We start from the raw sequence: 16,519 nt of genomic DNA, 5'->3' as shown, positions 1-16,519 counted from the left end.
ACAGGCAAAATTGATGTTTGGCTCACTTCTTCCTATCTATGACCTCTCTTCCTGTAACCTACAGACATGGGCACACTGATGCTGAACTCTTTTGGTACCCTCTCTTAGTCCTTTCTTTTCCTTCTGGCCTCAAGCCAGATCTTATCCCCAGACTGTGCAAGTAGGTGGTTGACTTAATTATCTGATTCAAATAATCAGATAGAAATGAGTCAATTTCTCCTTAAAAGGTGGCCTTTAAAGAGGAGGTTGCTTATTTTAGTGAGTCTGTGTGTACTTTCTTGTTCTGAAGTGACTTTTTATCTATTTCCAAAGGAACCCACCCCCAGAACAATGAATATACAGGTATCTTACTAGGAATTATCTTTTAACTGAGGTATTTATGTAGGTTCCTGGCCTAGTTAGAGGCACCTCAAGTACCATTCTCATTGATCTAGAAATCTGTATCAACCTTTTGGCCTTCTCCTACTTCTCCCCTAATGTTCAAAACAGTATAGAATTAAAGCTAGAAGCACAGAGAGCAGTGGATGGCTCAACAACAGCCAGCAAACCTTGCACTAAAAATAAAAATGGGATCAGAGCTGGTGATGTAAGTCAGTAGTAGAATAATTTGTTCAGCATACACGAAGCCCTGAGTTCAGTTCCCAGTAACACACACACACACACACACACACACACACACACACACACACACACACACACACACGGGGGGGGGGCAGAGGGAGGGAGGGGAGACAGAGACAGAGAGAGAGAGACAGTTGCATTATTAAGGCTGGTGAAAAGGCTCAGTGGGTGAAAGTGTTTGGCATGTAAGCCTGACGATTTGAAAGTCACCCCTGAAACACACAGTGGAATGAGAGAACAGACTCCAGAAAGTCAACAAATCTCAAGCCACCCTGGAAAGCCCTGCCTCCCAACGAACCCTATATAAACTCTGTACCCTATTCAGTCTGCAGCCACCTCACCCTAGAGGCAGGCACCCTCCTGGATTCCTTCCCAATAAATCTCTAAGTGAGGTATGATGTACAGTGTGACATTTTCATTCAAGTGAAGTCCAGCAGTAACAACTTTTGCTGGAGTAGGATAGGAACAGAACTAAAACACTTCTGCTAGTGGAGCAGAACTGTTCCACCCCAGGGGACCTTAGCAAGGTATAACACCTTTGCTGGGGGAAACAGAGCTGTAACACTTCTCCAGACCTGAGCAGAGATGTAACAATTTTGCTGGAGGAAACCTCCCCTGCCTGGGCAGGGATGTTACATTGGGGGAAATGTCTCCCTGGAGCAGAGTTATAAGCTGCCATGTTTACAGTGACTTTGTGGTACTCCTTGGCTCCTGACTGCCAAAATATCTATCTGAGCTGCAATACTTACATATATAAATATGCATACACTAATTTTCATTAAAAAACAAATCTACAGGAAAGTTGTAAGAACAACAATTAACTACCCCTTGTTTGGATTCAGTTTAACATTTGACACCTCTGTCATTATCTTTGCTAGGTTATTTGAGAATAAATTAGCTATTGCTGTGGAATAATCCTTTTGTATATTGTGAAGATGCATTGCTCTCATTGGCCTAATAAAGAACCCACTGGCCAATAGCTAGGCAGGTCGTAGGCAGGTGAAAGAGCCAAACCGAGAACATTGGGAAGAAAAGTGGGAGTTGCCAGCCAGATGCAGAGGAAGTAGGACATGTAGAAGATGAGGTAACAAGCCATGAGTCACATGGCAGCACATAAATTAATAAATATGGGTTAAGTCAAAAAAGCTAGTTAGTAACATGTCAAAGCTATCAGCCAAGCATTTATAATTAATAAAAAGAAGTCTCTGTGCTATTTGGGAACTGGTGGCACAGAGCGACTGGCAGGACCAAAAAGTCTGCCTATAGCCTACATCACAAACTTTTATCCATAAATACTTCAGTGTGTATTTATTAAAAAGGACACTTTCCTTCGTAACACAGTATAAGGATCAGAGTCAGGAAACTTAGCATTGAGGCCTAGAGAGAATGTTCAGTAGTTAAAAGCAAGTACTGCTCTTGAAGGCCCTGAGTTCAGCTCCCAGTGCCCATACCAGGTGTCCCAGCACCACCTGTAACTCCAGCTATAGGGGATCCAACACCCTTTTCTGGCCCCATGGGCATCTGCACTCACACATGCATGTAAATACCCCCCCACACACACATACACATAACTAAAAGTAAATTAAATCTTTTTAAAAATCAACATTGAAACAACACTTTAATATACACCAAATTCAATTTCAACAATTGCCCTGACAGTATTCCTTGGTAACATGCTTTTCTAGGACCATATGCTAACTCTAGTGGCATGTCTCAAGATTTAAATTGAGAATTCTTAAGCCTTTCTTTCATGTCAATGGTATCTTTAAGTGCAAAAGATAGCTGGGGGTAGATTTCCTCATTTTATATTTTCCTGATTTGTTCCTTCGTCACAGAGTCAGAATTTTTACAGAGACATCATCTAAGAGACATGTTCTGCATACCACATACCAGAGGTCTCTTTGTGTCATTTAATTCCAGTTGGTAACTTGGGTAATTTTCTCAGGGGAGTGTCTGTGAGATTTCTCCACTGTAAAGGTGGAGATCCTTTGTAATGATTTTTTCAATCCAAAGATATTTTGAGACTGTGAAAATATGCTATGCTTCAACCAGACTTTACCCAATGACTTTACAGCCTATTGATGGTTCTTGTCTGAACAACTATTACTAACAGCCACAAAATGGTGATTTCCTAATTTTTACATACTTCCTCTTCTCACCTATCCTGTCTTTATGCTCACTTAACAGTTAAGCCTGAGAACATAGTTCAGTGGTACAGTACTTGCCTAGCATATAATAAGGTTCTATGCTTCAGTTTCTTGAACTAAAAAAAGAAGGAAAAAGAAAGAAGAGGAATGGGAATAGACGTTTAGACATTTATGGGGGCTTATTGCATATACCATATTTCTGAGAACCTGTCTGAAAATAGTTAAAGTGAAAATGTACAATGTGGGTTCCTTTTTAAAATTTAATGTGGACTACACATGGTGACACCTGCCTTTAATCACAGCACTTAGGAGACGGATCTCTGTTAAGTATGAGCCAGCCTGGTCTACATAGCACGTTCTAGGTTATCCAGGACTACATAATGAGACTGTCTCAAAGGCAAACAAAACAACAATGCAGTGCCCAAGAGATGGCACATTGGGAAAGGCACCCGCAGCAAGCCTGACCAATTGAGTTCGAATTTCTAGGACCCACATAGTGGAAAGCGTGAAACAGCCCACACAGACTGTCCGCTGACCTCTACACAAATTTTAAAAATGTAAAAGTAGTGTGTGCTGTAATGTATTTCCAAATTGTTCATTTGTGATGCTCAGTTTGTTCAGATTTGACAATGACGAGTCCCTTTAAGCTGAATTCTCTTTTGACGCATTCTTCCTGTTACATACATACATACATACATACATATATATGTATATGTATATATATATATATACATATATATATAATTTCTTTGCTTACTCACATAAGTTCTTTCATTATACTTTCCCTGTCTGCCTTGGACTGAGTCATTACTTCCAACGAATTGGGTTCCTTTTAATGAAGAATGGGTAACCGGGAACCAAGGTCTGGACGCATATATTTCAAGATATTAAAATGTCGCTGCTTACTTAGGTCACCATATGGAATACTGGTGTGATAATTTACAATTAAAATTCTAGCATTACCTGTGTGACGTAGGCAACTCCCTTCATTCTAGCAGCCTGCTGCATCATCTGGAAATAAACTGGATAGTTTTTAAGCGTTTACAAATTCCCAACCGTTTGACGAAGTATAGTCACTTCTCCCCTAGAGACACGCTCAAATAAGTAAAACTGTGCCTACATTTCAGGTGTTACAGTCTTTGAAGCCCATTGGCAATTCCGAATTTAAGTCATCTCTAGGGTCTCTTCAGAGAGCCGACATTTTTTTGTAAGTGACCGACTGCTGTGAGTAAAAAACCTCACAGACGTCAAAAAGCGGAGAGACTTATATAGTAACGAGAAGGGGGCTAAAAGGAGAACACAAAGAAAAGAGGCTGTGAGCAACGCGTTGCTCAGCCACGGTGCTCCTCGGGCCCCAAATTTAGCACAGCAGTCTCCTGCTGACGAGGTTTTGGCGGGAAGGGCAGCAGGCGGGAGGAGTACGCCAGGCGTCCCTACAGGCGACGCGCAGGCGGGACGGTGCACCCTCCGCTCGGCCCACCAGGGCTCGCTCTTGCCCTTCTGCTGGAAGGCAGGAGGAAGGGGGCGGGGCGAACGGCGACCCCGCCCCCGGCCGCGGCGAGGCCCGAGTGGGCTGAGGAGGGCGCCGCGGCCGGAAGCACAGTGCCCGCCCGAGCTGCGCACCGCCCCTCCCTCCCGCCACCGACGTCGGTGCTGCTGCGGTAGCCATGGTGACCGGTGGAGGCCCGCCCCCGCCCCCTGCCCCGGCCCCCTGACGTCGGCGCACGTCAGCGCCGGCGCGCGCCTGGCTGGGCCCTGTGGGGCGGGAGGGAAGCAGCGCCGGAGCGAGCACCGCGGTCGTCGCCCAGAGCCCAGCCGCGCCGCCCGCCGCCCTCCTGCCTGCTCAGCGCCGCTTCGCGCCGGCCCGCTCGTTCGCGCTCCAGTTGCGGTGTCCTGCAGCGGGGGCCCAGCATGGTCATGGCGGATGGCCCGAGGCACTTGCAGCGCGGGCCGGTCCGGGTGGGGTTCTACGACATCGAGGGCACTCTGGGCAAGGGCAACTTCGCCGTGGTGAAGCTGGGGCGGCACCGGATCACCAAGACGGAGGTGCGGCTCCACCGGGGTTCGGCGGGAGCGTGGCGTGGTTGCGCCCCGGGCGGGGAACGGTGGGCCTGGCACTGTGGAGACTGCGGGGTGCAGGTCGGGGGTGGGGGGTTGTCCCTAGGAAGCCACACAGGCTTCCGTCCCGAGCCTCCCACCCGGGGACCTGGTCTGTGGCCTCTGCTCCCAAGCCCAAGTTCCGCGTCTTCCCGGCTTTCGGCTGGGGGTGGGGTGGGAGGGGAAGTCTCGGTGCTCCGGGGCCGCACGGGGACCAACGTCGCCGGCGGGAGAAGGGGACCGTGAGCTCCCGGACTTGGCGGACAGGGATCGCGGCCCCAGTCAGGAGTCCCTCGCTGCTTAGGCGAGGAGGGGGCGCCGCGGACCCTACCGCTGCGGACGGACCGCTGTCCGTTTTCTTTGCTTTGGGCCCGCAGGGTCTCTGATTTGGCTTGATCTCTTGCCGGAGGTATATCTAATACTCCAGACAATAGAACTGGTTGAAAATGGTCATCTTTAGCTCTGCACCAGGTCCCTTTACCAGGTGTGCATACTGACTCAAGCACGAATATCTTAAGCCATATCAGATGGACTTCTCAGAAAGCCCTCAACTGGTTCCTTACTCCAGTATCCCCCTCCATGGTACATTCTAATGCACCGCACATATTTTCTCCTGGAGTCTCTGTTCTTACCTAGCCCACCCCCTTCCTTCCACTGCCTCAAGCTGCTCTCCTCGGGGGTCTCTATTTTAAGACGTGCAAATTAAATACCTTGGAAAAAACGATCGAAACAAACCGTTTTTTAGACTACAACCTAGTGGTTTTGACGTATTCTATTCTGCCTTGTGATTGCCACTGTAGTTTCACCGGTTTTCAGTTTCTCTCCCCAGATTTCATCTCGTCTGGGTTTTTTCCCTAGTACGATCTTAAGAACGTTCTAGCCTTTGAATGCAGAACCCACCCCCACCCCCACCCATACACACACACACACACACACACACACACACACACACACACACAGGATGACTTACGTAAGGTGAAGGGCATTTAAAAGCCTGAGTGTTTTCTTAGCAGTAGTACTTAGAAGTTTTGCTTCGTGTCCATAAAGGAGGATATGCCTGACATGTCTTCAATTTTTGTTTTGCCTCACCGATTCCCTAATACACTTCTTTAGGGCATCAGTACCAAGGTCAAACATTTTCCTTTCACAAATTTACCATTGTTATGGATCTAGATTGTTAGTGATGATAATATGAATATATTGACATTACCAAATTGTCGCATAGCTTAATAAGATCCCGGCGCTTTTTTATTGAATAAAGTTGTTTCGTCCTTATAAAGAGTTATGGCCAAACTGTCAATACCTTTGCTTCTATGTTAAGTAAAAGGGAATATATCTTAAATGGGTATCTTCATGAGTCTTTTTCAGTGACTGTCAAAAATGGCACATTACAGAGTCTGTTAACTTTTTGGCTATATTATTGTGTAGTTGGATACAAAATCCAATAGCTCATACTACTTTTTCTTATTAGCACTATGTAGCGGTAATCTGTTATCTGGTCAGACCGAGTTTACTTAAAGTGGTATAAGTGCTTTAACTATCCCCCTTTAGAGAGCTGCTTAAGTGGAGCTCATGGTAACTTACAACTTTCTTGGGGGTCACAATTTAGATGGTGTCCCTTTCAAGCTGATATTTCTTAGGAAGTGAGGTAGGGGGCACTGTGGAGCAACACTGCCTGTGACTGTCAGGTCAGTTAGATTTGTGATTGAAGACACCTGTCAGATCATCAAAGAGCTTGCAGATCCTAAAGTGTGTGTTTGTAGTATATGTGTATAAAGTTTTTTTATGTTAAAAGCTAAAAGTTTAGCTTACAGATTCCTTCCTCGTGCTTTTCTGGTTTCACAGTGAGCAAGTAGGAGCATGTTTGGTAATTTTGTGATTGTCCATACTAAGGCACAGAAAGGTGAAATGGATGATCTAGCAGTTATTGTGCAGAATTTCAGTTTGCAAAGTGGTTCTCCGAAGTTTTATAGGGAAATTACATGAAGAAAGATCATGAGTTCAGTTTCTAAAAGTATAGCATTTGTTTTTGGTGAGTTCTTTCTTTAGGAATAATTATTATTTATTTACTGAATATTTGTGTCTTTGATAATAGAACCACCATGCAAACTGTAGTGAAAATTTCAATTCTTACATTATTTTAGATTCTCATTGCTTAACTTACTACATATAGTTAATTACAGTGAGAACAGTTAATATAGTGTAAAGAAAAATACTAGCAAAATGTGATTATATTTACTGCTTATGGAAACCCCTTTATTTACTGTATTTTAGCATTGTAGACTTATGTATTTTAGAACTTGGAGATCTTTTTTTCCTTCTAGTTTGATTCTGAGCCAATTTTTTAAAAGGGTCAGTTTTATTTTACACACACACACACACACACACACACACACACACACACAAGTGCAAGCATGTTGGTCAGAGACAACTTTTAGGAGCTGGTTCTTTCCTGTAGCCATGTGAGTGCTAGGGATCCAACTCAGATAATCAAGGTTGGAAGCAAGTGTTTTTATTCTCTGACCATCTTGACACCCCCTGAGACAAATCTTAGGGCTTAGTTTTAACATTCAAGTTATGAATAGTTTTATTTTTAATTGGCTTGTCTCCATCTTCTGTTCAGTATCACTCATGAAAAGTAAGATATAATTTTGTAGTGCCTGGGAGAAGTCTGTTTCCCTTTTAGGAAAAAAATAATATACAGATGAGAAATTAATTTTGGTCTAATCTGTCAAATGGCTTACTACTGAGAAATAGAATTACGTCATCTGAAACAGTATTCATGTGCTAGATCTCTGTGTAAATTTTGCACACAAAAGGGAAGGCAAGGGGGTGGTAGAATCCAGCTTCCTAATGTAATACTTCATAAAGTCTTTGCAGAGCTGGTTTATGAATTACAGAAGCTAATTTTGTAAAATTAGCACAATGGGAAAAAATAACACCATTAAAATATTTTTGGCAACAGTAGTTGCTAGTTTTCTATTCTGTGGATGTCCTTGAGTAGTGTTTTATAAATACTTTATTAGGAAGTAACTTTCCCCTTCTCGTTAACTGTGTAGTTAGTTTAGGAGTGGAGTTGTTTGTTTTGTTTTTGTTGGGGTTTGGAGGGAGTGGTAAATTGTAGGAAAATTACTTGTACCCGTAAGTGTGCTATTGTCTGTTAAAGAATGTTTACTACAGTAAATGTTAAGAAAAAAGGAATGCATAGTACACCAAATGTATATAGTTTCCCGATTAGTGGGAATACATTGTTCTTATCACATTGCCTTTTAGTATTTATAATGTATTGTTTCCTATAGGTGACAGCACACCATCATTTTAGTAGATTAGTATTCTACCTTTACATAACCCATTATACTTAAGACTCTTACTGAATATTTTATCATGTCCAGTTTTCAACAATTGACAGGGAACACTATTGTGTATGTAAATCTGTGTGTGCAATTTAAATGTTTTTAGGGAGCAGGAATTGCTGGTAATTTTCAGAAGAGAGATTACTAAATGAGAAGGTTTAGTTTTTATACATTTGAGAATTTTTATTACTTTATCATGTTTATTGCTGAAAATTTTAAAAGTACAGATAAATGAAAATAATTACCTATACTACCAGTATATATTCTGATCCCTCCCTATACAGATAACTTGACTTTTCCTCAGTAGCATACTTTTTGTGTTGCTTACCTCCAAAGTCATATGGATGAAAATGTATAGACACTTTGGAGAGGTTCTGAAAGTTACCTTATTAAAGTGGCCTATAGAGGTTAGGCTGCTTGCTTTTCCATGAGAGAACCTGGACTCAGAACGGCTGGCAAAGGCTGTCCAAAAACTATCTTTGTACACTGAAGTTTCTGTGTGCATTTTGTGACTCAGATGTTCAGGCTTAGTTCTCAGACAACTACCTTGAAGTGTAGATTTTCATAATGCTTTCCAAAAGGAAAGTTCAAAATGATGTTTCTATAGCAAGGATAGAAACAAAAAAAAAAAAAAAAAAAAAAAAAAAAAAAAAAGAGGGTGTATTAAGCCATGAGCTTGGTATTTCTTTTAAATACAGTTGGGTTTTAAACTTTGCTTTGACATTCTATAACTCTTTTCAGTAGCTTTGGTATTAGTCTTGTGCTGCAAAAATGCTCGAGATTTCAAGAAGTAGCTGTACTATGTGCAGTAGGAGAACCTGTGGCCAAATACCTTAACCACTAACATTTGAATCTAGGCTTATATATGATCTCTTGTGTATTGAACTATGACTTGATTTGTCATTAGACTGTTCTCTAGTTTCTGGGCCCTTAGACAAGTAATAATTGGCAAGTAGTTTTGGTAAGTATTATTAAAATTATCTCTTCTTCAGGGAATGGCAACCAAATATACACAGCAAGAGCTGTGTAAGTTTTAAAATTTGTGTGTTTGTGTGTGCTATGGCACTGTGGCACACATGTGGAAACCAAAGGACAATTTTGTAGATTCAGCTCTCTCCTTCAACTTGAACTCAGGTCATTGGGCTAATATAGCAAGTGCTTTTATCCACTAAGATGGCCCTGAGTTGTGTAAATTTCTCTGTTCTGTAGAAATTTTTAACTTTAGCAGAGTTTAGTGTGTTCTGATTTTAAGTCCTCTAAGGAATTCAATCTTGGCACTAGGCAATTAAGAAAACATTTATTTGGAAATCATGAAACTGCCCTCCTTGGACTCACTTGATGATATTTGATTTATGGCCCACTGCTGATTATAGTTTCCTTGGCATCAAATGGATTACAGAATTCCTTATGACACCTCTTTTTCCTTTTTAATAGATCTTTTACCTTTCCTCCTACATCTTTTTTAAGTGATTTCTGTAAAAGTTTTTTTCATTGAATATTCATGTACAATACTTTCTATCCTTTATAATATCTAGTTATGATAGTTAAAATTGGAAAACAATGGGGAATTCCATCAGAAACTCTTCATTTTGGAACATATAAAGTTCTTTAGACAGATTAAGAGATGCATCTTAAGTAAATTAAACTGGGAACCCTCCTACTATGTTTTAAGTTCTTCTTAAAAGTAAACACTATCCACACAGTGCTGCCTGCCCAGTTTCAGAAGTTAGGCCTGCTCATTAGAGCCATGTGGAAAGTCTGGAGAAGAAACTACATACACATTCTCACTTCTGCTATCAAAACTCAGGAGATGAGTCAGACCCTCTTCATTCACTTGTATTTCTTTTTTTTTGCAATAAAATAGATGTCACTGTGCATATAACCTGTGCTTTTTATTTCTCTTGTTACTAACATCTCCAAATCTGAAAACAAACTCTAAGGCAGTGTTTTTTGACCTTCCTAACACTTTGACCCTTAAATACAATTCCTCAACGTTGTGGTAACCCCTAGCCATTATTATCATTGCTACTTCATAACTGTAATTTTGCTACTGTTATGAATCATAATGTAAATACCTGACATGCAGGATATGTGATATATGACCCCTGTGAAAGGATCTTTCAATCCTCCAAGGGGTCAGGACCCACAGGTTGAGAATCACTAATCTAAGGCAGCATTAGAAGGCATCTTGCATGTCACTGGTCATACTTTGTTTAACTAATTTGCTATTACTAAAAATGAAGTTCATTTTTTTCTATTGCAGTACTCTAAATATTCCAAAGGATATTCTTTTGCAAACATTTGCATACATGATTTTTTTTTCCTCAGAGCAGTTCCATTGAAATGGAATTCTTGGATGGAAAAGTCAATCCATTTCCTAGCTTATGGCCTGAGATGCCACAATTCATCAATAACCTCTACAAAAGCAATACCCATTAATTACCAGTAGGAAAAACACTTTTAGGAATACTGCTCTTTAGGGTTCTTTTTTTTTTTTTTTCAATAGACAAAATTGCATGTATTTTCTTTGCTTTTTTAACTATGTTTCATTGGTTATAGTATTATGTGATGACTAATTGCTTTTTTGTTGTTGTTGTTCTTTTAATTGCCTTGTCTTTTATTTTAGAATTTTTGCAACTTTTTTAAATGGGAAGTTATTTAAGTCACTTCTCTTATAGTCTTAGAAACCCTCAGTTCATATAATTATTTTCAACTGTTTATATTTTTTTAATTTAAGTGATATATTTTATTTATACAGAAGTTCTTGTCATTAATTCAGATTATTCCCTTCAGAGGGTTCTTTTTTCAGTACCAAAGTCCTCAGACTTAGTGGATTTTTAAGATCCTTTATACACTGTTGAATTGCTTCCTGGCAAACTTATAACCTGTTTATATTCATCCAAATTTCTACAAAAATGGCTATCTCATCAAAACTTAGTTCATGTGGGCATTTACTTTTCAATTTTTTCTAATATAAAAGTGCAAGTGGTATTTTTTGTTTTAAATTTACAATTTTCTGAGTATTTCTGTGGTTGAGTAGTAAGTAAGCTGCTTATATATAGGGTTTAGATTGATAACAATCTTTCTGATTTCTCATGTATGTCCTCCTACATTAGAGAGGAAGCCTTGCTTTTGCTCCTTAGCTGAAGGAATGTTATTTTTATTGCCATAAATCCAGTTTGTTTTTAGAAACTGTTTATATAATCAAGTTAAAGAGTTAAATGATTCAGTTAACAAAAAGAGATCTTCAATTAACAGAATTTTTTGACCTTCTTGAGTTCTTCTTGATCATGTAAATTTTTGTCCTGAGTTTATAACTATTAAAAAGTAGGAGATGGTTAGCAAAGAAACTAAGAAATAACTAGTGTTTTGTAAGTTGGAGATTTTCAGTATACTTTTGAGAAATTTCGTTTTTTTAATCAGTTTTATTCACTCCAGTCATAGATTTGATCATTTCCTTGAGACTAGAAATCCCATCTGACTTGTTTCTGTATCTTAGGGATAGGTATTTGGCATGCAATAAATATGTGATGCATGAACTTTTTTAAATAGCAAGAAGATTGAATTTGGAATGGAAGACCTGAGGTTGTATCTTGTCTACCTATTCCCTCACCCACCTTAATTTGCTAGAGCTTTGAAACATTTACAGATGATGTGACTTTTGGGGGGAGGGGTGGAGCCAAGAAAGGTTTTGAGATTTGGACAGAGGGCCTCATGCATGCTAATGTGTAATAACTTTTGAATCTGTTTCATCGGTTTCTAGTCTCCTAGTTCTTTCATTTATTTGACAGAATTGAAAGATAAATGAGATAAAATGCATTTAAGGATCTTGTAAAATTAAGAAGTGTTATGCAGTTGGCAAAGCCACTGTCATTATTATTGCATTTCTGAGAAGTTCTTGGCAAAGAGTTCCCTCAAGCTAGCAGAGACCCTTGCGAATCAAAAAGCTCCACTCTTACATCTGGGCATTAACTGGGCTGTTTCTGTGCCTCTCATATATTTTGTGGTTATGTGACTGAGTTCTAACTAATGGAATGAGTGAGGCTTGCCCATCAAAGTCTCTCTCAAGGGCCTTTTAGAGCTCTTTCTGTCTAGAATGGAGACAATCTTCAGAGCAACCTTGGAAGCCAGACCTTAAACATGGTGTGCTTTGAGCCATATGGCCTGCTAATAATTCTACCCATTTAAGCCTACTACATGAGCAAGATATAAACTTCTGTTTTGCTTGAATCATTATAAATGAGTCTGCTAAAGCAGTTATAACGACTGCCCATGCTACAAGGATCATGGGAACTCATGCTTTTCTTTAGAGAAGCTTAATCATCCTACAGATACCATAAATAAGGAGTACAACTCCACTTTCAGGAGCTCCACTGGCTTCTGACCTCTGCAGGCACCTGCATTTACATGGCTCACATAAACTCATGAAGGCATACACACATATATACATTTTAAAAATTAAAGCTTGAGAAAAAGTTATGTACAGAATTTGATTCCTTTCTCTCAAATTCTCTCTTCTCTCTTACGGTTTTTCTCATAATGGAAGCTTTTTTTTTTTTTTTTTTTTTTTTTGTGAAATGGTGCTGATGTCTAGACTTCAGACTGTAGGAATAGACATTTCTTTGAAACATGTTGTCTGTGAGACTCCATGTTACCATATAAAGAAGATTGAAATTCCAACATGTCCTTGCCCTTTTATATGGCAGTTTTTATGGAAGTTACGTAAAGTGAGTGATAATCCTGGATTCTGTCACCCTCTCAGTAAGAATGGGGTCTCATATATGTCGTTGGAGGAGATCCACTCACAGGGTTAGAGACAGCCAGCCATACTTGCTGCCTCTCCTGGTAAGCACAGTACTATCACCAGCAGTCCGTTTTGCTAGCCGTTTGACATTAGTTTTCTAAATATTTTGATTTTGATTATGATGATGAAACAACAGCAGACATAATGAAAGTAGCTTTTCATAAAAGTACCTTTAAAAAAAGAGACAAAGCATAAAGCAGACAGAAAGGAAAAAAAAAAAAAAATGTGTGATTGGGAAACCAAGGAAGTTGAATAACAAGCTGAGTCCTATTGCATACTTTCTGGAAATGACAAACCATTAAAGCATGTACGTTAATTGATATTAAAAAGTTATGCTGAAGTAACATAGACTACGCAAGTATTTGGAATTCTTTGCTAGAATGTGAAGTGCACTTTAGAGTTGCTTTAGAACTCACTAGAATTAAATGTGGGGAGTTTTCAATTGCCAAGTATCTTATTTGAAGCAGATTACCTTATTCCAAAGCTTTGAATTTCTAAATGTTAGTTCTTTTAATTACATTTAAAAAAAAAAAGAAACCATACAATTGTTGTTTCTGAATATGTAATCATTTACCTTCAAATTCACCTTTGGATTCCGATTTAGTTATGACAGAATTAGGTCACATTTGCTAAAGTTAAACTCTTAGTAAGTTAAAATTAATATAGTTATTCACATTTGAAGTTTTGCATCTTAGTATGTTAATTTTAATTCAGTTGATATTACTTCACATAGATTAGCTTTAATATTTTACATTTCAGATTTTTCTTTTTCAAAAATGCATCTGTGGGGAGGAATTGAGAGGAGTTGTGGCAGGGGAAAGAATATGATCAAAATATGGTTTGGAAAAAATGTTAATAAAAATTGTAAAAGGCTTTTTGGAGACTGGAGAAAAGTCTATCTGTATATTCCTTGAATCTAGGCACATTCCTAAAAACTGCCATCTCAGTTGCTTCCCACTTGGTAGGTACATACTTCATAGGTAATTCATTGGTTGAAAGTGCTAAGAGTTTTTCAGTTTAAAATAACTTTGAAAAGTTGTTTTCCACAACACAATAGAGACTTTGTCAGACAAAAATCTATTATGCATTATAAATAGTAGAAGCTTAAGAAATGTGTGTTGCATTAATGAACAAATGAACATTTGAATTAAATTAGCTATCAGTGTTACAGACACCTACAGGCAAGGTCTCAGATATCATTTACTAAGTCTTAACTGGAAATGTTAACCATTGTATTTTTGTATTCTGTGCTGCAGGTGGCTATAAAAATAATAGATAAATCTCAACTGGATGCGGTAAACCTTGAGAAAATCTACCGAGAAGTACAAATAATGAAAATGCTTGACCATCCTCACATAATCAAACTTTATCAGGTATGGCTTAGCCTTCTTTCTCTTTATGCTTCCACAACCAAGTGTCTGTTTTCATTGTGATTTTTACTTTTATGCCATTTTTTCTACTCTATCAAAGAAATGCTTTCTTACGCTAAATGCTACGTGTGTGTTTGTGTGTGTGTATGTGTGTGTGTGTGTGTGTGTGTGTGTGTGTGTGTGTATGTAAAAAATGGAACTAGGAAGCTATTTAGTAATTTAACCTTAAGTTGTCTTTTAGATTATCAGCTAACTATTTTAAAAATTGGCAGTTGTGCCTGAACTTGCTGGATTTTCAAATGTGATGGTGGTTAGTATTCAGGCATCTGTACTGGCCTGTTCTTGGAGTTCTGACAGGGTATGTCCTCAGCTGCAGCTACTAAGAGCACCACCTGTGCACATTCACGACATTCCTTTTAAAACAGCCCTGCCCACCTCCTATTTTTCAATTTCTGTCTCTCTCTGTCTCGCCTCTCCCTCTCCAACTCTCTACCTCTATCTTCTCTTCTACTGATCCCATCCACAAAGGTGGGTCTCCTCTCATTCATTTTCCCCCAATAAAAAGTGCCTCCACCCAAGCTGGGCATTGGTGGTACATGCCTTTGGTCTCAGCACTCGGGAGGCAGAGGCAGGTGAATCTCTGTGAGTTTGAGGCCAGCGCTAGTTCCAGGACAGCCTCCAAAGCAATACAGAGAAACCCTGTCTCAAAAAAACAAAAGGAAAAAAACCCTCCACCCAAGCTCTGTTGAATGGTGTCTTTCTCTTGAATGCTGCTTTCATGTCTTTTCTTCCTTCTTTTTTATGAGTTATAAAAATAAGCCATTTTTTAAAAAAATCAGTTTTATTAAGAAATTTTGTAAGCTGCATATACATTTAAGCCATGTATTTTAAAAGAAATATTTTCTCGGATTTTTTAAAAAGCAGTATTTCATGTTTAATAATCAATAAACTATTTTTAAGTTTCTCTTAATTAATGTATCATATCTTTACATTGAAAATGACTTTTAAACTGAAAGGTCCAAGTATGCTGACCCACTGTGACTTTGATGCCCTGTGATAAGTATACCCATAGTATGTAGGACTTTATCTATACTAGTTTGTAAGACCAACTCATAAGCTTTCAGGAGCAGATAAACATCACACTGAGTAGCTCAAACTCAGCACATGTTTATATCACAAGAATGAAATTAAAACTCAGACCCTTTTCTCATAGGGTCAGTTTGTTGTTATATTATTATACTCAGGTGAGCTCTAAATGTCCTTGGAATTATAAGAAAATGTTAAAACTTCTAGTTCTATTATGTCCTTGAGTGCATTTTATACTATGATACACATACATAATTTGTTCTCTCTCTCTTCATATATATGTGTATATATATATGTATTTATACATATATGTGTATACATATTATACACTTGTAGACAATGTTGATTGAAAATTCCAACTAGGAAATCATCAGCTAATGATAAGCCTTCTATGTATGCCATATGTATGTTGTGCCACTCAAAATATTTCCTAAAATTCCAAAACTATAGAGATGTAAGTCAAATTTACATCAGATTTTTCCCTGTTAGCATTTGTTTTACATTTAAGAAGATACTTCTATAATAATTTTAGAAGTATTGATGATCATGTTCTAAACTGATCCCCATGGTTCTCATGATATTGCCAGCTGTATTTGTAAAAACAAGTTACTGTTTGATTTTTTTTTTTAATTCCAACAGCTCTTATTTATTTACTTACTATTTGATGAAGCACAGTCGTAAGCCTGTATTTCAGTGGAAAATTAGCTTGCAACCTTTCAGTAGAAAACTTTTAAGAGTACTAAAGGGCTAGAAACATAGCTTCTTTGATAAAGTATTTGGCATTCAAGCTAGATGACCTAAGTTTGGTCCCTAGAACCCACACAAAACTGGGGACTTGAGTTTAATCTCTAGAACCCATGTAAAAATGACAGGAATAGTGGTATACACTCAAAATCCCAGTGTAGGGCGGTGGAAGCATGGGTTACTGGAGCTTGCAGGGCCAGTCAGCCTTGCCTAATCAAGTGGGTTTAGCACAAAAAGAATCCCTGTCTTAGAAGACAAAGTGGAGGAAAATCTGAAGCTGACCTCTGCCTTCCACAC

At 39.0% G+C, this 16,519-nt stretch overlaps 1 protein-coding gene across 9 annotated transcripts in view; it reads left to right on the top strand.

The window, feature by feature from the left end:
- The first annotated feature begins 4,476 nt into the window (after positions 1 to 4,476).
- The window catches only part of Sik2 (salt inducible kinase 2), a 102,466-nt gene continuing 90,423 nt past the window's right edge, over positions 4,477 to 16,519 (top strand). For 6 of the 9 annotated variants that reach the window (XR_007835298.1, XR_007835297.1, XR_007835296.1 and 3 more), the window contains exons 1-2: positions 4,497 to 4,814; positions 14,279 to 14,395. Coding sequence is in view for 6 of the 9 variants with exons in the window: in XM_051197448.1 (XP_051053405.1) it covers positions 4,680 to 4,814; positions 14,279 to 14,395 (252 nt within the window). In the remaining 3 variants the exon portion in view is untranslated. Of the gene's footprint in view, positions 4,815 to 14,278; positions 14,396 to 16,519 lie in introns of all 9 variants that reach the window. The other 3 variants (XM_051197451.1, XM_051197447.1, XM_051197452.1) reach the window with 2 other exon arrangements.

This window comes from Phodopus roborovskii, unplaced genomic scaffold, assembly GCF_943737965.1.
Source record: "Phodopus roborovskii unplaced genomic scaffold, PHOROB, whole genome shotgun sequence".
NCBI lineage: Eukaryota > Metazoa > Chordata > Mammalia > Rodentia > Cricetidae > Phodopus > Phodopus roborovskii.
This window is presented reverse-complemented; position numbering and strand designations above follow the sequence as displayed.